The sequence below is a fragment of the Coloeus monedula genome (genome assembly GCF_965178545.1).
Source record: "Coloeus monedula genome assembly, chromosome: 13".
Lineage (NCBI taxonomy): Eukaryota > Metazoa > Chordata > Aves > Passeriformes > Corvidae > Coloeus > Coloeus monedula.
Window position 1 is genome coordinate 7,426,702 of NC_138793.1, and position 19,787 is coordinate 7,446,488.

At 38.1% G+C, this 19,787-nt stretch overlaps 1 protein-coding gene across 4 annotated transcripts in view; it reads left to right on the forward strand.

Moving 5' to 3' along the window:
* Positions 1 to 19,446, forward strand: part of PHKB (phosphorylase kinase regulatory subunit beta) — a 70,104-nt gene extending 50,658 nt beyond the window's left edge. For 2 of the 4 annotated variants that reach the window (XM_082289920.1, XM_082289922.1), the window contains exons 21-31: positions 1,513 to 1,574; positions 1,661 to 1,823; positions 2,630 to 2,711; positions 4,823 to 4,880; positions 5,667 to 5,757; positions 8,306 to 8,508; positions 10,635 to 10,769; positions 14,094 to 14,223; positions 14,597 to 14,704; positions 16,043 to 16,183; positions 18,428 to 19,446. In XM_082289920.1, the coding sequence (XP_082146046.1) occupies positions 1,513 to 1,574; positions 1,661 to 1,823; positions 2,630 to 2,711; positions 4,823 to 4,880; positions 5,667 to 5,757; positions 8,306 to 8,508; positions 10,635 to 10,769; positions 14,094 to 14,223; positions 14,597 to 14,704; positions 16,043 to 16,183; positions 18,428 to 18,565 (1,311 nt within the window). In that variant the 3' untranslated portion in view covers positions 18,566 to 19,446. Of the gene's footprint in view, positions 1 to 1,512; positions 1,575 to 1,660; positions 1,824 to 2,629; positions 2,712 to 4,822; positions 4,881 to 5,666; positions 5,758 to 6,625; positions 6,717 to 8,305; positions 8,509 to 10,634; positions 10,770 to 14,093; positions 14,224 to 14,596; positions 14,705 to 16,042; positions 16,184 to 18,427 lie in introns of all 4 variants that reach the window. The other 2 variants (XM_082289921.1, XM_082289923.1) reach the window with 1 other exon arrangement.
* The last annotated feature ends 341 nt before the right edge of the window (positions 19,447 to 19,787 follow it).

Below are 19,787 nucleotides of genomic sequence, written 5' to 3' on the forward strand. Positions count from 1 at the left end.
AGGACTTTCTTGCCTTGCAAGAAAGATTTATCAGACATTTTTCCATCTATCTGTGTCCTTATTTTAAGCACTACATTGGACAGCCATCAGGGAATAAACTTTCCCTTCCATATTCACTGACCTTCTGGAAAGATCTTTTTTCTAATATAATAATTAAGGAGGAGTTTTAAAGGGTTTAAGATGTTGACAGCCACTGGTCTTTGCTTTATTTGTTAGCCATTAAAAAGAGCACATGGGAAAACTACAAACAAATCTTTGTTTGGCTTGAAGGCCAGTGGAGATGGTGGTGGGTGCCTTTCCTGCTGGGATACTGTGTGCTTGCTCCAGCAGCTGAACTGGAATCTGTCTTACTGCACAGTTGTCACATTTTATTAACAGTCTTGTTTCATTATAGGGGAGGATTTGGGGAAAAGAACAAGGGACATGTCTAATTCATGGCGTTTTCTTGAATAATTCATTTATTCCAACAAAATATATATTGATCTTTGTCAGTTGTATTCAGCTCCTTCCTTTAGGTGCACATGTTAAACATGCCCAGAGAGAATCTGTCTCTCTAATTGGGTGAATACTTTTTCCTGTAAAATGTACCAAATCTGATTTAAGGTTTTTTATGCTCAGAAGATTTGTAGCTCTTTTCTGATTTTTACCTTCATTGTCATCATGTGTTCAAGCAGATAGGCAAGGCAAAGAATGAATGGCACCAGTAATAAAAGCAAAGCAGGGTTTTTATATTCTGTCATCTCAGAGCGTAACAGATCAGTGTTTTACTGCAACTCATGTACAATGAAAATGGAATATAAAAGTTCACAAAACACACTCAGTTGTATTTAGCTAATGAGAACCATCAAAAGCAGTCTTAAGAATGCTGTAGTACAATACATTTCCTCTGGCAGTAGATAAATAGGGAATTCGTATAAATGCAGAGTGAGTGAATTGTAATGACTACATCAGATAAATGCAACACTGCGTTTCAGGTGTGTAATCTTTTGAGATGGAAGTATTTGTAAGATGCATTTGATGTGCAAACTTAGGCCAGGCCTGCTTGGATTAGGGAATGAATAGAGTGTAGGAATGTTCTTTGTAGTGTTTGCCTGAAACATCAGTGAAAATGACAAGAAAACTGCCTGGCTTTCAGCCATCCCTGGAATAATGAGCATTGGGATCCAGAACATGGGGACTGCACAGGACTCTGAGGATTGCACATCCTCCATCTCAAGTGTTTTCATCAGACTTGGATTTTGGGGGTTGGGCATTGCTCGATGAAGCTGGCCAGGGCAAAAGAACAACAGAACATGACCAAAAAGGAGACAGCAGCCCCAAGAGACTTCTGCTGTCTTAAGCTGCCTTTTCCTCATGAAAGAGGGAAGATACTCTCAAAGTGTAAAAATACTTGGAACTGTAGATAAAAAAAACTACTTTCTCAGTGGAAACCACTAGCAACATACTGAGATGAAAAGATAGCTATATAGTTATGTACATATTTTAAAATTTGTTTTCAATTTTTCATTTCAGACATTAATATCTGGAGCAGTTGTTGAACAGCTTGACTTCCTAAGAATCACTGAAACAGAAGAGTAAGGCTATGTGTAAATAGTAGTGATGACTTACTTGATAATTAAAATTTTCTGAACTATGAAGAAATTAAATACTTATTTTTCAGGGCTCCTGTATTTAAGAGTTTGGAGGAGCTGGATCTTCCAAAACATTCAAAGGTTAAGAGACAGTCTAGTACTCCCAATGCTTCTGAACTTGAGCAGCAACCAGATGTAAATATTAATGACTGGAAAAACAAGTCAACGTATGAGATCCTGCAGAAACTTAATGTAAGAAAACTTGATAAAAGTACAGTGTAACTTCATTCTCATGAAATAAGAAATTCTGTGCTGATCCTCTTTTTACCAGCAGCCTACTTAGATCAGCAAGATCAGTGTTGTGGCACAGCTAATAACATAAAATGTCTGAAGTTCCTCTTCGTACTCAGGGAATCTTCCCCTTTATCTTATCACAGAACTTCCTGGCCCTTCACGTGTAGCTGTTGGCTCTCAATTCTCCCAGCTGCCCCAATCATCCTTGGTGCTAGTGACCATCTAGGAGGGCATCCATTTGTCATGTGTCTTAAGAATAGATATTTTATTGACAAACTGTAGTTCAAAAGACTTGAGCAGTGGGTATTCACTTGGATGGACTGGGAACTTCTCAATGGCATCAAGGGATAGTTGCAATCTGGCATTTTTCCTGCATCTAGAGCAAAACTACCAGTAACTGTTCTGGATCTAGTGTTTGATACACAAGTATTCTGCTTGGTTCCCTATTTCATTACAAGCATTTCTGCTGTAAGTGACAGGACCTGAGAATGAAAAACCAGGAAACTTTTCTCAGGTTAAATTATTACAACTTAATATGATCCACAGAGAAGCCTCTGCAAGCAGCAGTGACAAGGATACAGCACACATAGGGTATGGAAGAGTTGTGAAATCCCCTTGAAAATAAATTATGTAGACTTTTCCTTAAATTGAAAAGAAAAAAGGCCCTTTGGTTTCACCTGAAATTTTTAATAGCTGTTCTGGTTTTGCTTCAGTGAAAATCTGAAGGCTATTTGTGGTTCTGTTGTTGCTGTTTTTTATTTAAGGACTGCAATTGCATGGCAAGTCAAGCGTTACTCTCAAGTATATTGCTTAAAAGGGAAGGGCCGAATTTTATCACCAAGGAAGGTAAGAGCTTCTTCCATTTGACTGTTCTGAGCATTGAGGAAGCAGCTGTGTGCTGAGTTGCAATGAACATGAATAATAGCTGTGCATGCCAGCAGTTGTGTAGCTGTTTTCTGTGCCATTTAAAGCAATTTCTGTGTTAAATAGGACATGCAAATTGATGGTGTGGTGGGGAATGAGCTGCTGGATATATGAACTCTTTTAGATTGTTTGTAGGCCAGTGCTGTATCTGGTTGTAATTTTGAATGCATAGATTAAAAAGAAATAGAGGATTTGACCTTACAAAGAAAACCAAAATGTAAGTCTATATGTCTGTAACAGCCTGAACTATATGAGGCTTTATACTGAATTTTTATTCTGCTTTGATGTAATCTGACTTCAATTCAATGTATCTGTGAAACTCTGTTTTGTATTATGGCTTTGTTTTAGAGCACAGGGTCTAAGTTCCTGTAATATAATTCTGAAAAGGCTACTGAGGCTTTAGGATTTTGTGCTGGAAAGTTGGTGTTTTATCTTTTTTTCCAAAGACTGCTTTTTAGCTGCCTTTGTATAGATGAATACTCCTCAGAAAAAGAGGGCTTATTAATTAAGCAGTAGGACTTCCCACCTCCTGTTACAGAGCCCTGCTTCTTAATTTTCATGTGAAATGGCTGGTTCATGTGGAGAAAAGTTGTTATTTTGACATAAACATACATTACATCCGTATTGCTATGTTAAAAATGTCATAGAATCCATAGGATATCCTGAGTTGGAAGGGACCCACAAGGATCATCAAAATCAGCTCCTGGTCCTTCACAGGACACCCCAACAACCCCTGTGTGCCTGAGAGCATTGTCCAAATGCTTCTTGAGCTCAGACAAGCTTGATGCTGTGCCCACTGCCCTGGGGAGCCTGTTCAGTGCCCAACCCCTTCTGGGTGAAAAACCTTTTCCTGCTATGCAGACAGCCTGCCCTGACTCAGCTCCAGCCATTTCCTCAAGGCCTGTCACTGGTCACCAGAGTGAGAAGACCTGTTCCTGCCCCTCTGCTGTCCCTTTAGAAGATGTTGCAGACCACAATGAGGTCTCTCCTCAGTCTCCTCTTCTCTGGGCTCAACAAGCCAAGTGACCTCAGCCACTCCTCACATGGCTTCTCTGCTAGATCCTTCACAATCTTCCTGTGTCTCCTTTGGATACTTTCTAATGTCTTTTTATTTTCCTTCTGTTGTGGTGCCCAAAACTGCACAAAGGAGTGGAAAGCCACATAAGGCTGATAACCCAGTGCATTGGTGCAAGTCACGGTTGGAATCTGCACATTAGGCCCATGTAGCCTCTGAAGTGGCCTTTTCCACCAGTTACCCGGAGTGTTGTGAGGCTTTGGGAGCCTCAGGAGCTTTCTTTAGTCCTTTGTATATTGTGTTCCTTACTCTAGAAACACCTCAAGGCAGATTCCCTAACCTCTGTAAGCAAGCAGCATTACCACCTACAACCATTGGATCATGATGATGAACTTAAAAACTGTTGAAACCAATGAGATCCAACGAAAGTGCTGTTGTGCCTCTGAGTATTCAGAGAGAACTTGTACAGACCTTTTGGTGCCATCCCATACGAAACAGTCGGTGATGGTAACCTTTTTAATATGCACCTTGTATTAAATGCTCTGAGTCATTAAGACAAAGAGTTCCCTGCATTCCCTGCATGGAGACTACTGAGACTGACATTAAATAATCAAACAGTCAATAAAACATAAATCTAAAACCAGAACCTGCAGAACCCTGGGTTCTGCAGTTTGAGGATGTACCTTATGATGGGGTGTACCTTTATAGGCCAAATCTGTATATGGATTAATCTTCCTCAATATATTGCAGGAATAGGTGATATTATAGGTGTCTCTATAGCATGAGCAGCAAATTTAGCCGAAATCTGGTTTGGCTTTTTGAATAACAACATATACTGGGAGACAGAGGACTTGATTGCATCTGAATTTTAGATGTTGAGCATAATAGATAAGTGCTTTACTAAAGCAGATTCAGAATTAACTGGTCTCATCAAACTTGCCTTATTACTGTTAAATTAAAACTGTGCATCTTTTTTTGCTTGTGTTTTGTTTTTCTTTTTTCTGTTAAATGCCTTTAGGTACTGTTGCTGAGCATATAGAAAGAATCTACAGACGAGCTGGCAGCAGAAAGCTCTGGTTTGTATACAAATATCGTGTTCCTTCTGGCTTACACCAATTTTGTTTTCCTAATGTGTTTATAGAAAGTAAGGCTGAATTCTCTCACACTTAAAGGAGGGAAAATGACAGCTTTCCTGACAATTGTATTGGTGCATGGCAGCTGAAGGTCTGGTTTAATAGGCTTTAAAAAATTAAGAAGCAGTTTCTTACTGTTTTCTTTTAAAATATGAAAGCAATAGGCTGGTTTTGCACTGAGTGCTATTGCCAATACACAGGCCTCATTAAATTAAAAGAATGTGAGTAGAATGTTAATATTCTTATTTCTTACAGGGCATGATAAAATATTGTCAATAGCTTTATGTAGGATGGCTGGTGATCAGATATAAATCACTTAAGCTGATGCACTAACTCAGATTTATTGCCCTGAAGTAATTTGCTTTGAGCCTGACTTTGACACAATAACTTTAAAAGGTTTCAGCAAGCAGATTGATATTTACATGTTATTTATTAATTTCTTTGCCCTGAAGCTCAGTAGAAGTTTAATTTCTTTTTATCAAAGTCAAGCCTGTCCTGAATTCTGTTCTCTCACTCTGTAACTATTTGTAACAGGTCAGTAAATATAAAAGCTGTTTTTCAGTTTTGTCTCTTCGTACAGTTAAATGGGCCTTTGCCAATAATGAGGTAGAACCAAAATACCTTGGTGGTATTTTTTGTAAATAATAAAAATCAGAAGTATTTTTCGAAACAAAATATGTAAACTATTTTTCATTTCTCTTCCATGATTGCCATGTGACACACATATAGGTTGGTGTTGCGCTACAGTGCTGCATTTGCACAGAAATTTTCTTCTTCTATAACCCCACATATTACTACTTTACTGGTACATGGGAAACAGGTAAAGTGCCCAGAAATCTGAAGTGCAGCTCTGTGAGATTATTTTTTTTGCTTATTTGCGTTTTGATAGTATCAGCTAATGCATTTTTGAAATGCTTTGCTCTTGATCTTAAGAAGTGTGTAGCAGTTTTCACAGGAATCAACATCAAATGTTTGAGTTTTTTACTAACACCGTACAATATTACAGCTTGTTCCTCATCTCTGCAGATAAATGGTTTTTAGTAGCCTCAAAATCTGTGCTAGAAAAGCTTAATTACAGGTCTGTTAGGTTTGTATTTTGTCAATAAATTGTTATTAAATATATTCTTATCTCTGACCATCAACTGCATATATGCAAAACTGTGGTTCTTAGAAGTTACAGCTTGTTTTTAACCTAGCAGGTGACACAAGTCTCTTCTTTTCATGCCACACATGCAAAGTATTACCTCAGCATGGAACACACAGCAAAGCCTTGGTGTTATGTGTTGTACTTTCTCTTGCAAAATCTTCCTGACTCTTCCTTAAATAGATTTAAAAATTACCAAAGTTATCTTGCAAAATGATGAGAATGTCATAAAAGAGGAGCTGGGATTTTTTACCTGCCTTTGTTCAAGATGATGTTGAGAAGAGAACAAGAAGCTTTTTATGGAACTGGTAGTTTAATGAGTTCTATCTAAATATATTTTTGATCCATTAACCTGTATCTAAACTAAAAAATGAAAATCTACAGAAGATTGCATAAAATCTGATCTGAATTCCACTTTGTAAATAATGTATGTATTCACTGAGTTAATTTTGAGATCTCTGCTGTTGCAGACTTCAAACTGATATCTGAATTCATTAAACTAGCACATGATATGTAGTGGGATTGCTCTGTTTTCTGCCCTCAGGTCTGTTGTGCGCTTCGCAGCAAGTCTTTTAGGTAAACTAGTGGACAGCCTTGCACCATCTATTACTAATGTTTTAGTTCAGGGCAAGCAGGTAAGTCTTTGCTTCTCAGAAATGTATTAAGGAATGATAACAGAAACTAAACAAATGGCTTGTTCATTTTGAAGGCCTCTGATGCTTCTTTTAAAAGTACCCAATGGCTAAAAAAAAAAACCTTACCAAAGAAGAAAAATCCAGAGAAAATGGAGATATGTTTAATAATTGTATTTGGAATTGAATAATATTTTAATTAATAACAGGATAAGACTGAAAAGACAGTTCAGGTTTTAGGGAAGAGGGGAAGAGGCCATGATTTATGTAACTCCTTGAGTTTAAGGTCTCTGGTGAGACCTCAGAACCCCTTCAAATGCCTAAAGGGGCTCCAGTAGAGCTGGAGAGGGACTTTTGACAAGGGCATGTAGAGACAGGACAAAGGGGAATTGCTTTAAAATGAGATAGGGTAGGTTTAGATTAGATCTTAGGAAGACGTTCTTCCCTGTGAGGGTGGTGAGGGCCTGGCGCAGGTTCCCAGAGAATCTGTGGCTGCCCCATCCTTGGGAGTGTTCAAGGCCAGGTTAAATGGGGTTTGGAGCCAGGAACGTTGGAATGAGATGATCTTTAAGGTCCCTTCCCACTCAAACCTTTCTGTGATTTTATCTAGATGCCTTCTTATTTCACAAAAGTAGAGGGAGTGAAGTAATAAGGCATCTTTTGAAAGACCTCTTAAATGCAAATCTCTGTATGATTGAGCATAAGACAACCTGTGGGTGGCAGCTGAGCAAAAGGTCTTTCAGAGTTTTCTGTTTGAAAGAAAGTTTGATCATCAGTGTTTTTTCCTTTCCTAAGGAGGACATTATTTTTCTTCCTGAGCATAATAATTTTAATTAAGTTCACGAATAGCTGCTTCCAAATAATACTAATTGAATATTTCTGTATTTTTGTATTAAATATATGTATGTGTATACTTGCTTATGTGTAATGTTGTTGTCTTACTCCAGACTGAGGTCTGGGTTTGGGCTTCTGGTGCTACTCAGTGGTAGAAGAAACTACACCTGCATGCAGCATAATTTGAGGCTATTTGCAAGTTTTTAACCTTGCTTCCCTTCCTTGATCACTTAATAACAATGATCTTCATTAGAGCAGAAAAACTGTCTTACTAACACTAGATTGAAAACAAACCAGAATTTTAACAAAATTCCTTTTTTTGTCATTAAACAATCCAGAACCAGCAATACATTTTATTAAAATCAAGGCTGTAACTTTTAGCATGCTAGTAGGAATAGGAAAACAAAATATCAATTTAATTCTGAATTTTAATTGAGCTCCACATCTAAAATGTATGAAATTATATAACTGTCTAAACCTAATGTACAGTCCTGATTATAACCAAAGCAATGGTCTTGTACTTGGTATTTTAATTTGGAAAAGTATGTTCCATATTCACTGCGGTTGTTAGTGAAGTTTATTACTTCAATAGCATCCAATTAATAGTATTAACAAGCATCAGCCATTGGCGTAAAATTACCCTTGTATTGTGAAATTGTTAACAAGCAAGGCAGAGTTGATGCGGTTTAGTTTCTGAATTGCTTTGCAGAGCTTTTGTTCCTGTCCCTATTTTCTGAACCGTTTTCACTGTACCACAGGTGACACTGGGAGCTTTTGGCCAGGAGGAAGCAGTTATTTCTAACCCCTTATCGCCAGCAGTGATTAAGAACATCATCTATGAAAAATGCCAATTACAAGATGAAAGAGAAGCTGTGGTGCAGCAGGAACTTGTCATCCATATTGGCTGGATCATCTCAAATTCCCCAGAACTGTTCAGTGGAATGCTGAAGATACGCATTGGGTCAGTAAAGTATCTGCTCTTCTTTATTACTGCTGGTGTTGCAGGGCAATGTACAGACTTCAGAGAACCACAAACTTGAATCGAGGTTAAAACATCATTTAGCTCCCACCTGTTCTATCTAGTTCTTTGGCAAGGTGACCTACAATGAGGCTGTGCTGGAATGTTGTCACATTCCATGGTATTTGCATTTACTTTGCTACCCACAGAAGTTAATTAATTTTTCACATTTAGGAAGAGAAATGCATTTGAATAAGCACTTCTTTGAAGAGGCCAGGTGCTACTGACTGAGATTTACAGAATCAGTGAGCATGCTTTAGAATCAGAACTTAAGTGTTTCAGCTTCCATATTTTTTTCCATAAACATGTAACATTTCAGCACTGGAGGTAGATACCAGCAGCCTTTTTTCTAGCACACAAGATTCATATATCTTCTTTAGCAGTACATTCCAGTCATCATAAAACCAAAAATTGCCTATATTACGTTTAACTGGAAGTACATCTATCCTTTTGCACTTAAATGCTTTTCTGTCCTCTCTACAGATCCACATTACTCCTCTTTCCTCCCCTTCCTTATTCTCTGTAGCTAATCCTTTTCACAGGTTTTTTTTTTTTCTCCCAAGGTTAATGCTAGAGATTCAATTTCCTTTATTTCAGTGTTATCACCCACTCCAGTGAGCAAAATTAACCTTCTCACAGAAAAGCCGTTCCAGTTTGATAATTATTTGATTTAGTGTCTTGTTATTGATTTGTTTTCAGGGTTTCATGCTGAAATAGATCAAGTTTCTGACAGCCCTATTACTGTAAAAACTCCCAGCCAACTGACTTGAATTCACCTCTTATCAGTGAAGAGCTCAGCAGAAGGTCCAGTCTTGACTTTGGTGTGGCTTGTAGGCCACTGCAAAGAGAAAATACCAGCAAGGGACTCAGACACATTTGAGTCATGAGTGGGGAAAGAATTCCTGAGCCAGCTGTGTTGTTAATCTTAGTAACAAGAGAAGGACTCTATTCACCCGCTAAAATAAATGAAAGTAGTATGTTCTGCATAATGTGATGGGCCCATATTGCTTAACACTCCCTGGTATCTTGCATGCCCAATGCATTTGAAACCTCAAATGTAAACCAACACTGAATCAGCTGGCCAGACATGTCCAAATTCTGTGTAGTTACTAAGAATTCCTTAGAGAAGAAATAACTTGCTTATATAAGCAAAAACATTCTGCACCTTGTTGGCTAAATAGTTAAATGACCACAGAATGTGGCTATAGAGATGACAGCCTAAATCTCTTAAGAATACACTGCATTTTCAGATAAACACAGAAAGGCTCTGACGTAACCAAGCCTTGATCAGGTGTTATGGACTATTTGAAGAAAATACAGTTAAGTTTCCTTTTGTTGGTAATGCCTACTTGAACTGAACCAGTGTAGAGGGTAAGAGGCTGAGCTCTGTGCTTATCTGGCTTCAGGTGTATCTGTACGTTATTTCATCTTTGATACTGCATCAGAGGCTGGAGCACTGGTTTTACATAATGTGCACAATAAAACTCAGCATTTCCCTTCACCACTTTGCCAAGTTCTGCTTCTTTGATACCTAAAGCTAAAAATCTTCACTGTTGCTATATTTTTATTGAATCAAATTTTCTTTAAAAAAGAAGCAGAAAAACAAAGCGTGATTGACTGCAAAAAGGAATTTCAAAGGCTAAAACTAGACATAAGCCCTGAAGTCTTTTTAAATGTAAAATATTGTAAATTTTATGGCTTTTTAAAACTCATCAGCAAAATGCATATATTGTCAGAGCATAATTCTGAGCAGGAATTTTAACATCAAAAGGCAGGTAAATGTTTGTCTTAATGAACATGGGATATAGGGAATGCAGTCCAATCAATTTTCTCTATGGAAAACATGCTTCACAACACATTTCTTAAAATCTGTGCATTATCCCTTTCAGCTTGTATCATGTTCCAATCAAACAGGAAGAGTAGGAGAATATTTGTCTGATATTTTATGCATGTCCTGACAGCCAAATGGCAGGATTGTGTGGAATTCTTATGAGCTGTTTTATTAGACTAATTTTTCCTATTTGGAAACTTTGTATTTAATGAATAAATATATTCCTCCCCTTATGTAGATGGATTATCCATGCTATGCAGTATGAACTCAAAATCCGTGCTGGGGATATGCCAGCCAAGGACTTGTACCAGATGTCCCCCAGTGAGGTGAAGCAGCTTCTGCTGGATATTCTTCAGCCTCAGCAGCCGGGCAGGTAATGAGCTGTGGGGTTGTGGCTCCTGTTTTTATTCAGAAACTTCTGTTCAAGTACATTTCATTCCTGAATTACTTTGTGTGCACCTGAAATCACCAGCATCTGTAATCAGTTATGTAATTATTCAAGGGATGGTAGCAAAAAATGCACTTTTTCATTCTTTCACATGGGGCCAGGTTCTAGAATTGTTTCTTTTCTATTGCATATTCCCTTTTCAGCTTTATCTATGTGGAAGTCTCTTTACTGCCACAGAGAAGAGATCTGTCTGCTATAATGTGAACCATTACACTCTTTGATGTGGGGAAAGGAGCCAAAAATTACCCAATACCTCTACTTAAGTAACTTGTAAGAACAGTTTGTCTGCTGTTCAGTGCCCTCTTTCTTCTAGGTTATTATATGAATAAGAGCAGATGTTCTCTAGATTTCTTAGAAGATAGTGGTACTGCCTGAAACTTGGAATCTTTTCTCTGTGCCGTAACCAGCTGCCAAAAAGAACATTCATTGTGATACAAAGTATGCAAGACAAAAGTTAAAACTGCAATATTTCCATTTAACTGTACGGATAAGAGTGAAGTTAAAACTCTTCCTCTTGGTTTTACTTCAAGTTAAGTTCAACTTTGGCACATGATATTGCTGGTAATTTCCATAGTCCTTGACTGAATGGATGATGGGTCTTTTCTCTCAACAAAGAGGAATTACACCACACATCCTGCTGCTTATGCTCCTGCTTCATTCAAAACACACCTGTGTTTTTCCCCAATCTATAATCCCTGAGAAACAACCTCCTTAAATTGGTGCCTCATCTCTCAGCCCCACTGGCTCTGTTCTGTATCTCCCAGATGCTTTTCAGAGTCTTGTTTGTGCTTATCAGTGCTTGCTGTTTAGTTGCTGTCTCTGCTCGTGTTGGTGCTGACACTGTCCTGTAAAACCATAGCAGAACAACCCCTCTGCAGCATTTCCCATTAAATATTAATGCTCTTTAGGAAACAGTTTGGTCAATCTCAGTAAGAAATTCAGGCACCATCCTTCATCAGAGATCTTACCTGAGTTGCCACAGCAGCTGCTGCTTTTGATTCCTGTAACACGTGATGGGTAGGTCACTGAAGGGCACTTGGGTTGATTTTCTGAGGATGAGGATTCTTTTTTGGGTTATCTGAGTACAAAAGCTCGCCAGCATATCCTTCAAAACTTTCAATCTTTTGACTTCTTTTCTAACTTCTTCCTGTACAGTATTACTAACTCATTTTTCCTTGCCCATTAGTGACTTGTTTTTAAAAGTTCTCTTCCTGCCAGGAAGTACAAAATACTTTTTTTTTTCTTTTCCTACTCTTGTGATTTTTTTTTTTTTTTTTTTTTTTTTAGGAAAAAAATCTCTGCTAATGTGATACCATATCTCACTGCCAGTTAATTTGTCATACAGGAAGGGCTAATGGTCTATTTACCTCCCTAACAGTCTCTCCACAACTCACCTCTCCAGGTTTTCACAGAGGGTAAAATTTTTGCAAGCACAAGACTCTACAGATTACACTTTTTAATCTATTTATGTAGGTCACAAGATTGCAAGTAACTCTTTTTAAATGGAGCATTGTTCTTTTAATGGTCCAAACAGTTAAAACTCACTTTACTTATTCAGTTTGCAGGACTCCCTTACTCTATTAATGTAGATGGGTCAGAGCATTTTGTCTTCTTCAAATACATATTTTTTTGTATTAAGAAAACAACTTGTTATTTTTATCACACCACCTGACTTTTTGCTTTTATGGAAGTTTTCTTGTCCTAATCCAAGGACAGAGCTGTGCAGACAATAGGATGAAACTGTCATAGTAGACACAACTTTTTGGTAGTAGAGCGTATAACTGAGAAGTGATTTATGAGACACTTTTCCTTAATTTGTCATGTTTATCCAGTACAGTTATACAGAAAAAAAGCCCCATTGTATGTTGGGTCAACCCTGGCTTTATCGTATTAACTTTAAACATCTCCTTTGTTCTGAGAAAGTGTATCCCAATTACCTAGAGCTCAAACTTGTTCAGAAAACACACCACTTAGTGATAACTTTTTTCCTTTTTTTTCTTAAAAAAAACCAAAAACAAAAACAACAGAAAAAGCCAAACCAAGACACACTAAGAAACTTAAGTGTGAAACCATGCATGGAGTTGTCAGAATTAGTGTTCTCTTTACTGGTTGTATCTCAGAAGGAATTCTCACAATTTCTCTCCAGTATTTAAGAGTAAGGGTTTTTTAATGCAAGGTATTTTAGTAATTTCATCAAGCACACTGGTGGCTGCAGGAACAGGTAATTTTGCAAACAAGTAATTTTATTCTAAACGTGTCATGTTAATCTACCAATACAAATGGAGCAAAAACTAAAATCCCAAACTTATTAGTGCTGAATTAATTTGAGCTAGGCTACAAAAGTTCTGCAAAGCAATATTGTTAAAGTTGATCTGGGAATTTCCTTTTTTTTTTTTTCTTTTCAAGCAGCCTACCAGAACCAGGTCTTAGAAATATAGAAAGGCATGTTGCAAAGCAGTAATTTAATTGTAGTTTTTCTAAAAAATAATGTATGTGTTGATTTTTCTACTTAAAATTCAAAAAGCAAGTAAGGACTAAATAACTTCAGGAAGTCTTCTCTGTCAAATACATGCAGGACTGCCACACAAAACTTAAATCTGTCTTGTGAATCCACCAATTAAATCATACCCATGGATGCCACTTTGTCAAGTTCCATTGCTGGTGTCTTAAACATTTTGGCTAAAGCCCCATTCCTATAGTAACACTGAGAAGAAAAAAACATGAAAATTAAATTCCAGACTTGATAGTTTTAAGTAAAAAAGAAAAAGGTTGGGGACAGTATGCTTCTGAAGGCAAACAGGATCTGTGATTCATGAAGAATATAACTCAGTTTGTTCAAAGCCTTAGTTTAACAAAAGCATTCTGTTGAATTTTCTAAATTTGCAGGCCACTTGTTTTCTACAGACCATCAGGAACAACCCCTGCCTTCAACAATTCTGCTGAAATGCATTTTTCTAATATGATTAGACCTGATGAGTTTGATCTGCTACCGTTACTGACCTGCACTGGATGGATTTCACAGTTGCTGGTTTTTCTGCAGTTCCATAGAGCACAGACACCCCCAAGGGTGCCATGGTGATCTCTGCATGCTGAGCCCTTGTGTTTGCTTTAGGGTGCACCTCAGCAGGGAGCACAACCTGTGCTGTGAGTGCAGCAGGACATGGCTTTGGGGTCACTGCTCACCTGCCTGCTCCCAGGCCGGGGCTTTGCAGTGCCAGGTTTGCTGAGGCTGTCCCTGTGTGCCCACAGGAGCTGGCTGAACAGGAGGCAGCTGGATGGCTCCCTGAACAGAACTCCCGCCGGCTTCTACGATCGTGTGTGGCAGATCCTGGAGAGAACCCCCAATGGCTTAATTGTGGCAGGGAGATTCTTGCCCCAGGTAAACCAGCACAAAGTCTCAGGTATTGCTGTTCCACCTGACAATAATGGTGAAATGTTTTATCATTAATGGTTATTTTTACTTAGAGTAACTTGTTAAGTGGGGGAAAAATTGTATTTTCAAGTTTTCTTTTTTATTTGGAGTAAAATACAACTAGAATAGAATAAAAGCAAACTATTTCTCTTAAACCACATTTATAAAACTGTAAGTATAGACAAGTCATGGACTCTGAAATATGCTCCCTTTTTGATCCTACAGCAGTTATTATTTCTTAGTTGAGTATTATCTGTTCAACAGGCAAGTAGGCTCTGCTGCGGGGTGGTTTTGATTTAATGCATGTGGTGTTTGAGTAAAAGTATTACTTGTTTTTCAGCAACCAACCTTATCGGATATGACGATGTATGAAATGAATTTTTCCCTCCTAGTTGAAGATATGCTGCAAAACATCGACCAGCCACAATACAGGCAGATCATCGTAGAGGTCTGTGGCCAATAATTAATGACATTTTATAATGTGCCTTAGCATGTTACAGCCTAAAACAAAAAAATAGATTCATGTATTTGAAGAAATAGCATTGTCCATATAAACACTCGCTTCAGTGGTTTCTCCATTGATTGCTTATGAGTAACCAGGTTCCTGTTACATGTTCAGAATAGAGCAAGTTTGTGATGTTCTTCCCCTTTGGCAAATATCAATGACAGTACCAATATAATTAGGTCAGAGAAGGTAAAAATCTAATAATTCTGAAGTAGCTTTCCTTCAAGTCCTTAGCCTTTTCCTAACAATTTTCTAGATCTAAGGAAAACTGCTCTAAAATAACCAGTTTGCCTTCTGAAGGGTTCTTCTTTCCCTTTTTGCTGAGGCTGTCTAGTAGCTTTTAGCTGTCTAGTAGCTGATGTGTAGCTGTCTAGTAGCTGTCTAGTAGCTGAATCAGCCACCTTCCCATTTCCTTGTGTTCCTCATCCTAACAGTAAAGCAAGAGGCTGTTTAAATCCTTCCCCACCACTGCATATAATGTTTGCTTTTAGAACAGATCAGGAGCAGCTGCACCGTTGCTGGCATCTGTGCTGTCTATTCATTGCAGCATTCATTGTTAGTCCCCAAGTCCGTGTCCCTGGTGCTTGTGAGTGCTCCTCCCCAGGAACATCAAACCCTTCTCAATTCTGGCTAACAGCTCATGGTCAGGCTGGTTGCAGGAACAGCCCCCGTTTTTGCTGAAAGATAACCAAATTACCAAGCCCAAGGTGGCCAGAGCAGACTCCACTGCCTACTTGTAGATATTACATCAGGACACTCATCATGTTCACCTTCCTATTTTAAAGCCATTTTAGATATAAGGAACGTAAATTCTGATGAACAGAGGCTTTACTGCTCACTGTTGTCTTTGGTTTTTATAAACTTTGTCATAACAGAATTTTACCATCTGTGATTATGCCTCAGAAGACCAACTGCTGAGGTTCAGTGTTTGCTGCTTTTCACTCTCTCCACCGAGCACCAGCATTTGTACAGCCACACAGTGAACTGAAGAAAATGGGAAATAACTTCCCTGGCTCCCAGCCAAGTTAGATGTTAATGTCAATCATTTACACTGTGCCCTTACATAGGCAGTCACCAGCAATTGTAACCTTTATAAAAGCCTGCTTTTCCAGGGATTCTTTTATCAAAGTCAGAATTCTATTATCTGTGCACTATTACCTGTGCCATTATTAAATGGCTTCCTGCTTCAAAGAGGCATATGCAATTACTAGCAGTGCTATTATGTAACCTGAATTCTAAAAAATGAAATTTAAAGTCTTACAACCTTTTTCTGCCTTCTAGTTGCTGATGGTTATATCTGTTATTTTGGAGAGAAATCCTGAACTAGAGTTCCAGGACAAAGTGGACTTGGACAAAGTGGTGCAAGAAGCATTTCATGACTTTCAGAAAGATCACAGCAGTCCAAAGGGAGCTGAAAATCAAGTGAGTGAAATATTGCTGTTACAGAATTTACCATTCTTATTGAAGTTAGTTCTAAGTGTTAATTCCATGCAGTTCAGAGTAAAAAGCAATTGACAGAAGTTCAGAATGGAACACAAACAAGAAATTAATATATCCAAGTGCTGCCTAGGTCTGCAAAGAGCCTCTAAGCAGAGATGAAAGAGCTGCACTTTACTGCTGAGTTGTAAATTCAAAATGTTATGGTAAGGAGAATACTCAGTGTTCCATGGCTCTGCAGTGGAGTCTCAGTAAAGCTGGAAGAGTTATCCTCAAAGGGGAAAGAATTCATTAGGAAGGACACTAGAACTGAGAAGAGTTAAAAATAACAAAATAAAAGAAAAAAACTAAAGCTCAGCAAGGAAGTGTAAACTGAGGATCTTATGTACACAGAGACTAAGAAAACTTTAATAACCAAAGGAGTCATATTGACAGTATTCAAGTAAGAACTTGCAATACAGAACTGTTCTTAGTTACTGATTTTTCTGCTAGAGTTGCATTCATGATCTGGCAAACTTTTGGTTAAAATTCAAATAAAGGAATAAAGGCTTTTAATATTTACTTGACTAGAATTATAGGTTTTATGCTTTAAAGATCTCTAAATATTCTCACTGCAAGTTTTGGTACCTCAAAGCTCTGAAATTCTGTAATAAAGCCAGGTTTATTGGACTGGTTGAAGGAGAAGATAGGAGTAAAGCAGTGGGCCAAGTCCCAGATCTACTGAGGATGATCTTCCTCACTCCAGCTGGCATTTTATTGTGCACAATATATTTGAAGTCATCTGTGCTAGCTCTGAAGAATCTATTGATTCATTCATTGACATGCACCAGCCCTTCCTCTTGCTGAATTTAGCTCCTTTAAAAGATGAGGAAGGATGTGCTGCTTAAGAACTCTTTCAAATGTTTCAATGTTCACTTTTTTTGCCACTCATTTTTTGTACTACAATTTGAAAGCAAGCCAAATACCCAGCCCCAGCAAAGTGTCAATTTCAAAATACCTTTGTTTAGAAAAGAACACAATTTTCTTGAAATTATGATCCTTTTGGTCCATGTTGGAGGGTAGTGACTCTGTGGCCGTAGCAAAACCACCCATCAGCCGCACAAATGGCTCTCAAGTGCCAGCTCCACGCAGCATCTGGAATTTGCTACTGACTTCTGTGACAAGCTGCAAATCCCCAATGGCTAGAAACAGAAAGGAAAGTTCCATGCAAGCCCCAGTTTTTACTGGTGCTGCCCTAGCCTCTACTGAAGTGATGAATTTTTTTTCTCCAAGCCCAGACCTACTTAGAATAATGCCTTTTTATCTCTTAGAAAGAGCCCCCAGTTTAGAGTTGTGAATAGTATTTAAGATTGTTGTTGGAAATTCAGCTCCTTGCATTAAAATTTTCTGGCACCTGACTCTCCCCTATTCCCAGATGGATTCTGCTGGCAGTTAACCATAACCCTGTCTGGGATTGTTCTTAGGGTGTTCTGTCTCAAGGTTTCCTAACACTGCTAAAAATTCCTCAGTTGTCTGAACTATGGTCTTCTATTAACTGACTTGCAAATATTCTGAACTTTGTTAATTCCCTGTTAACATGTAATAAATATCAAAATTATTTATTCTAGTAAGTTTAGACACACCCTAAAGCTACAGAAGTCTTGTATTTTCTCCATACAATCTCTGCCCTTGATTTAATAAAAGTAATCAATTTCCTGAATTAAAGCATTGAACCTTTTTTAGAGCAGCTAGTACATAATTTGAGAGTAAGCAGGTGTTTTAATGTCACTAACTGTGAAAAACAGGTGTTCAGTGAAGGACACCTATTTTGGTGATCTGATTAATGAATGACTTCATGTGCTACCTGTGGTTTGGATCTTGGATTTTTTCCTTCTGAATTAATCTTCAGTCAGTTTACACCTCGTGTACACCCAAGGCCCTGGCTCACCATTCTACCACACAGGCATCACCCAGCTGCATGTTTTAGGAGAGCAGTTGTTCTCTGTCAGCTATGACATTTTAAAAAATGTTAAGAAGGTGGTATCTGTGCAGTCCTGGAAAACTCAGTGGGGAAGTAGATGCAGGTAAGTACATATGGGAGAATTCTGAAAATTGAGCAGAATTTTTCTCTAGTTTTAGAGTCCAAAAAACACATTTGCATTTTTAACATATTTGATTTTGTTCTTGTTTCTCTGGCTTTGGCTGCTTTCCACATTCACACTAATGGCAGCCTCCTTTCCCTCTCTGCAGAGTGACATGACTGCATTCTACAACACCCACCCACTTGGAAAAAAGGGAACGTGCAGCTACTTGAGCAAGGCTGTGATCACTTTGCTGCTGGAAGGGGAAATGAAATCAACCAACGATGATCCTTGTACCATTAGCTAAAGCTTGGCACACAACACAGGAATTGCTGTTTTACTTAGTGTTCTATGTATTTTTCAAGTATACTTAGGGTACTGTTTTGAGGGGTATCCCTGGCTAGTGACACAAATGCATCCTACCCTTTGCTGAAAGAAGTGCCATTAAAGATACCAAGTGCCACCAGATTTTTTCCTTTCTCAACTATGCAGCATGAAACTGAGCACATTAAGTTAGTCCAGTAGTGTTTAAGTTGAATGGGAATGTATTTATGATCTTAAATTATGCATTTACTGTAGCTGGTAAATTCAAGGGAATGGCAGTATGAGATTTTGTCTTTATACATCTATTTATTTATAGTTGCAAACAAGTAGAAGATAAATTAACATGCATACCAATCAGTGTAGAAATACAAAAACTGGATTATTTTCTTATTATTCTACAAACAAATTGGAGGGGAAGTATTTGTTATTCTCTTAAGGTTTTCTTTATCAGTTCAAGTGACAGCATTCATTTAATGTGTTGGGTTTTTTAAATTTATCAGTTGATAACTTGATATACAGGTTTCATCCTAATAGAGCAATTTTTTATCTCTAGCAATACACATCACTGTATTTTCCCAGTTGTTATTTAAACATCTGTAAGTTAACAAGGGAAATGTATGGTAACACAATCAAACTTTGTTTTTAAAAAAAGGGCAAATAAGCTGTATTAAAAATTAAAATCAATGAAGAAATAACTTTGTATTACATACGGTATCATGGCATTAAAGAATTCAAGATATACTTATTTATCTCCTAAATGTGTGAAAACACTATATGCTCTATGCTTTATTTTGGTGAAAATAATAAAAAGCAAATGCTTGTAAAAAAACCCCGCAAATAAAAATACTTTAAGTGACATGCAAAGAGACTCCTGCTGACTTTAAGGGCAACCTTTGACCTGCTACTGCAACCACCTTGAATCACAGAAGTGCCTCTTTTAGCAGCACAAAACATACTAAAGTTCTAGAACAGGTCTTTAAACAATTTGCTAATTAAACTGATAGTGAGGAGCTGCAGCTCAGCTGTGACTGATTTATTGCCATGCTAATGTCAAAGGCAGGTGCTGTTAGAGGGCAAAGCCAGTGGTCCTGCTGCTCCCCTTGCTGTAACACATTTATCTTTGCAAGCAGGGGGACAGGGATGCAGATCCAGAGGACAGCCCCAGTCGCTCGGGCGTGGGCCCAGCCCGCGGAGTGTTTGTCCTG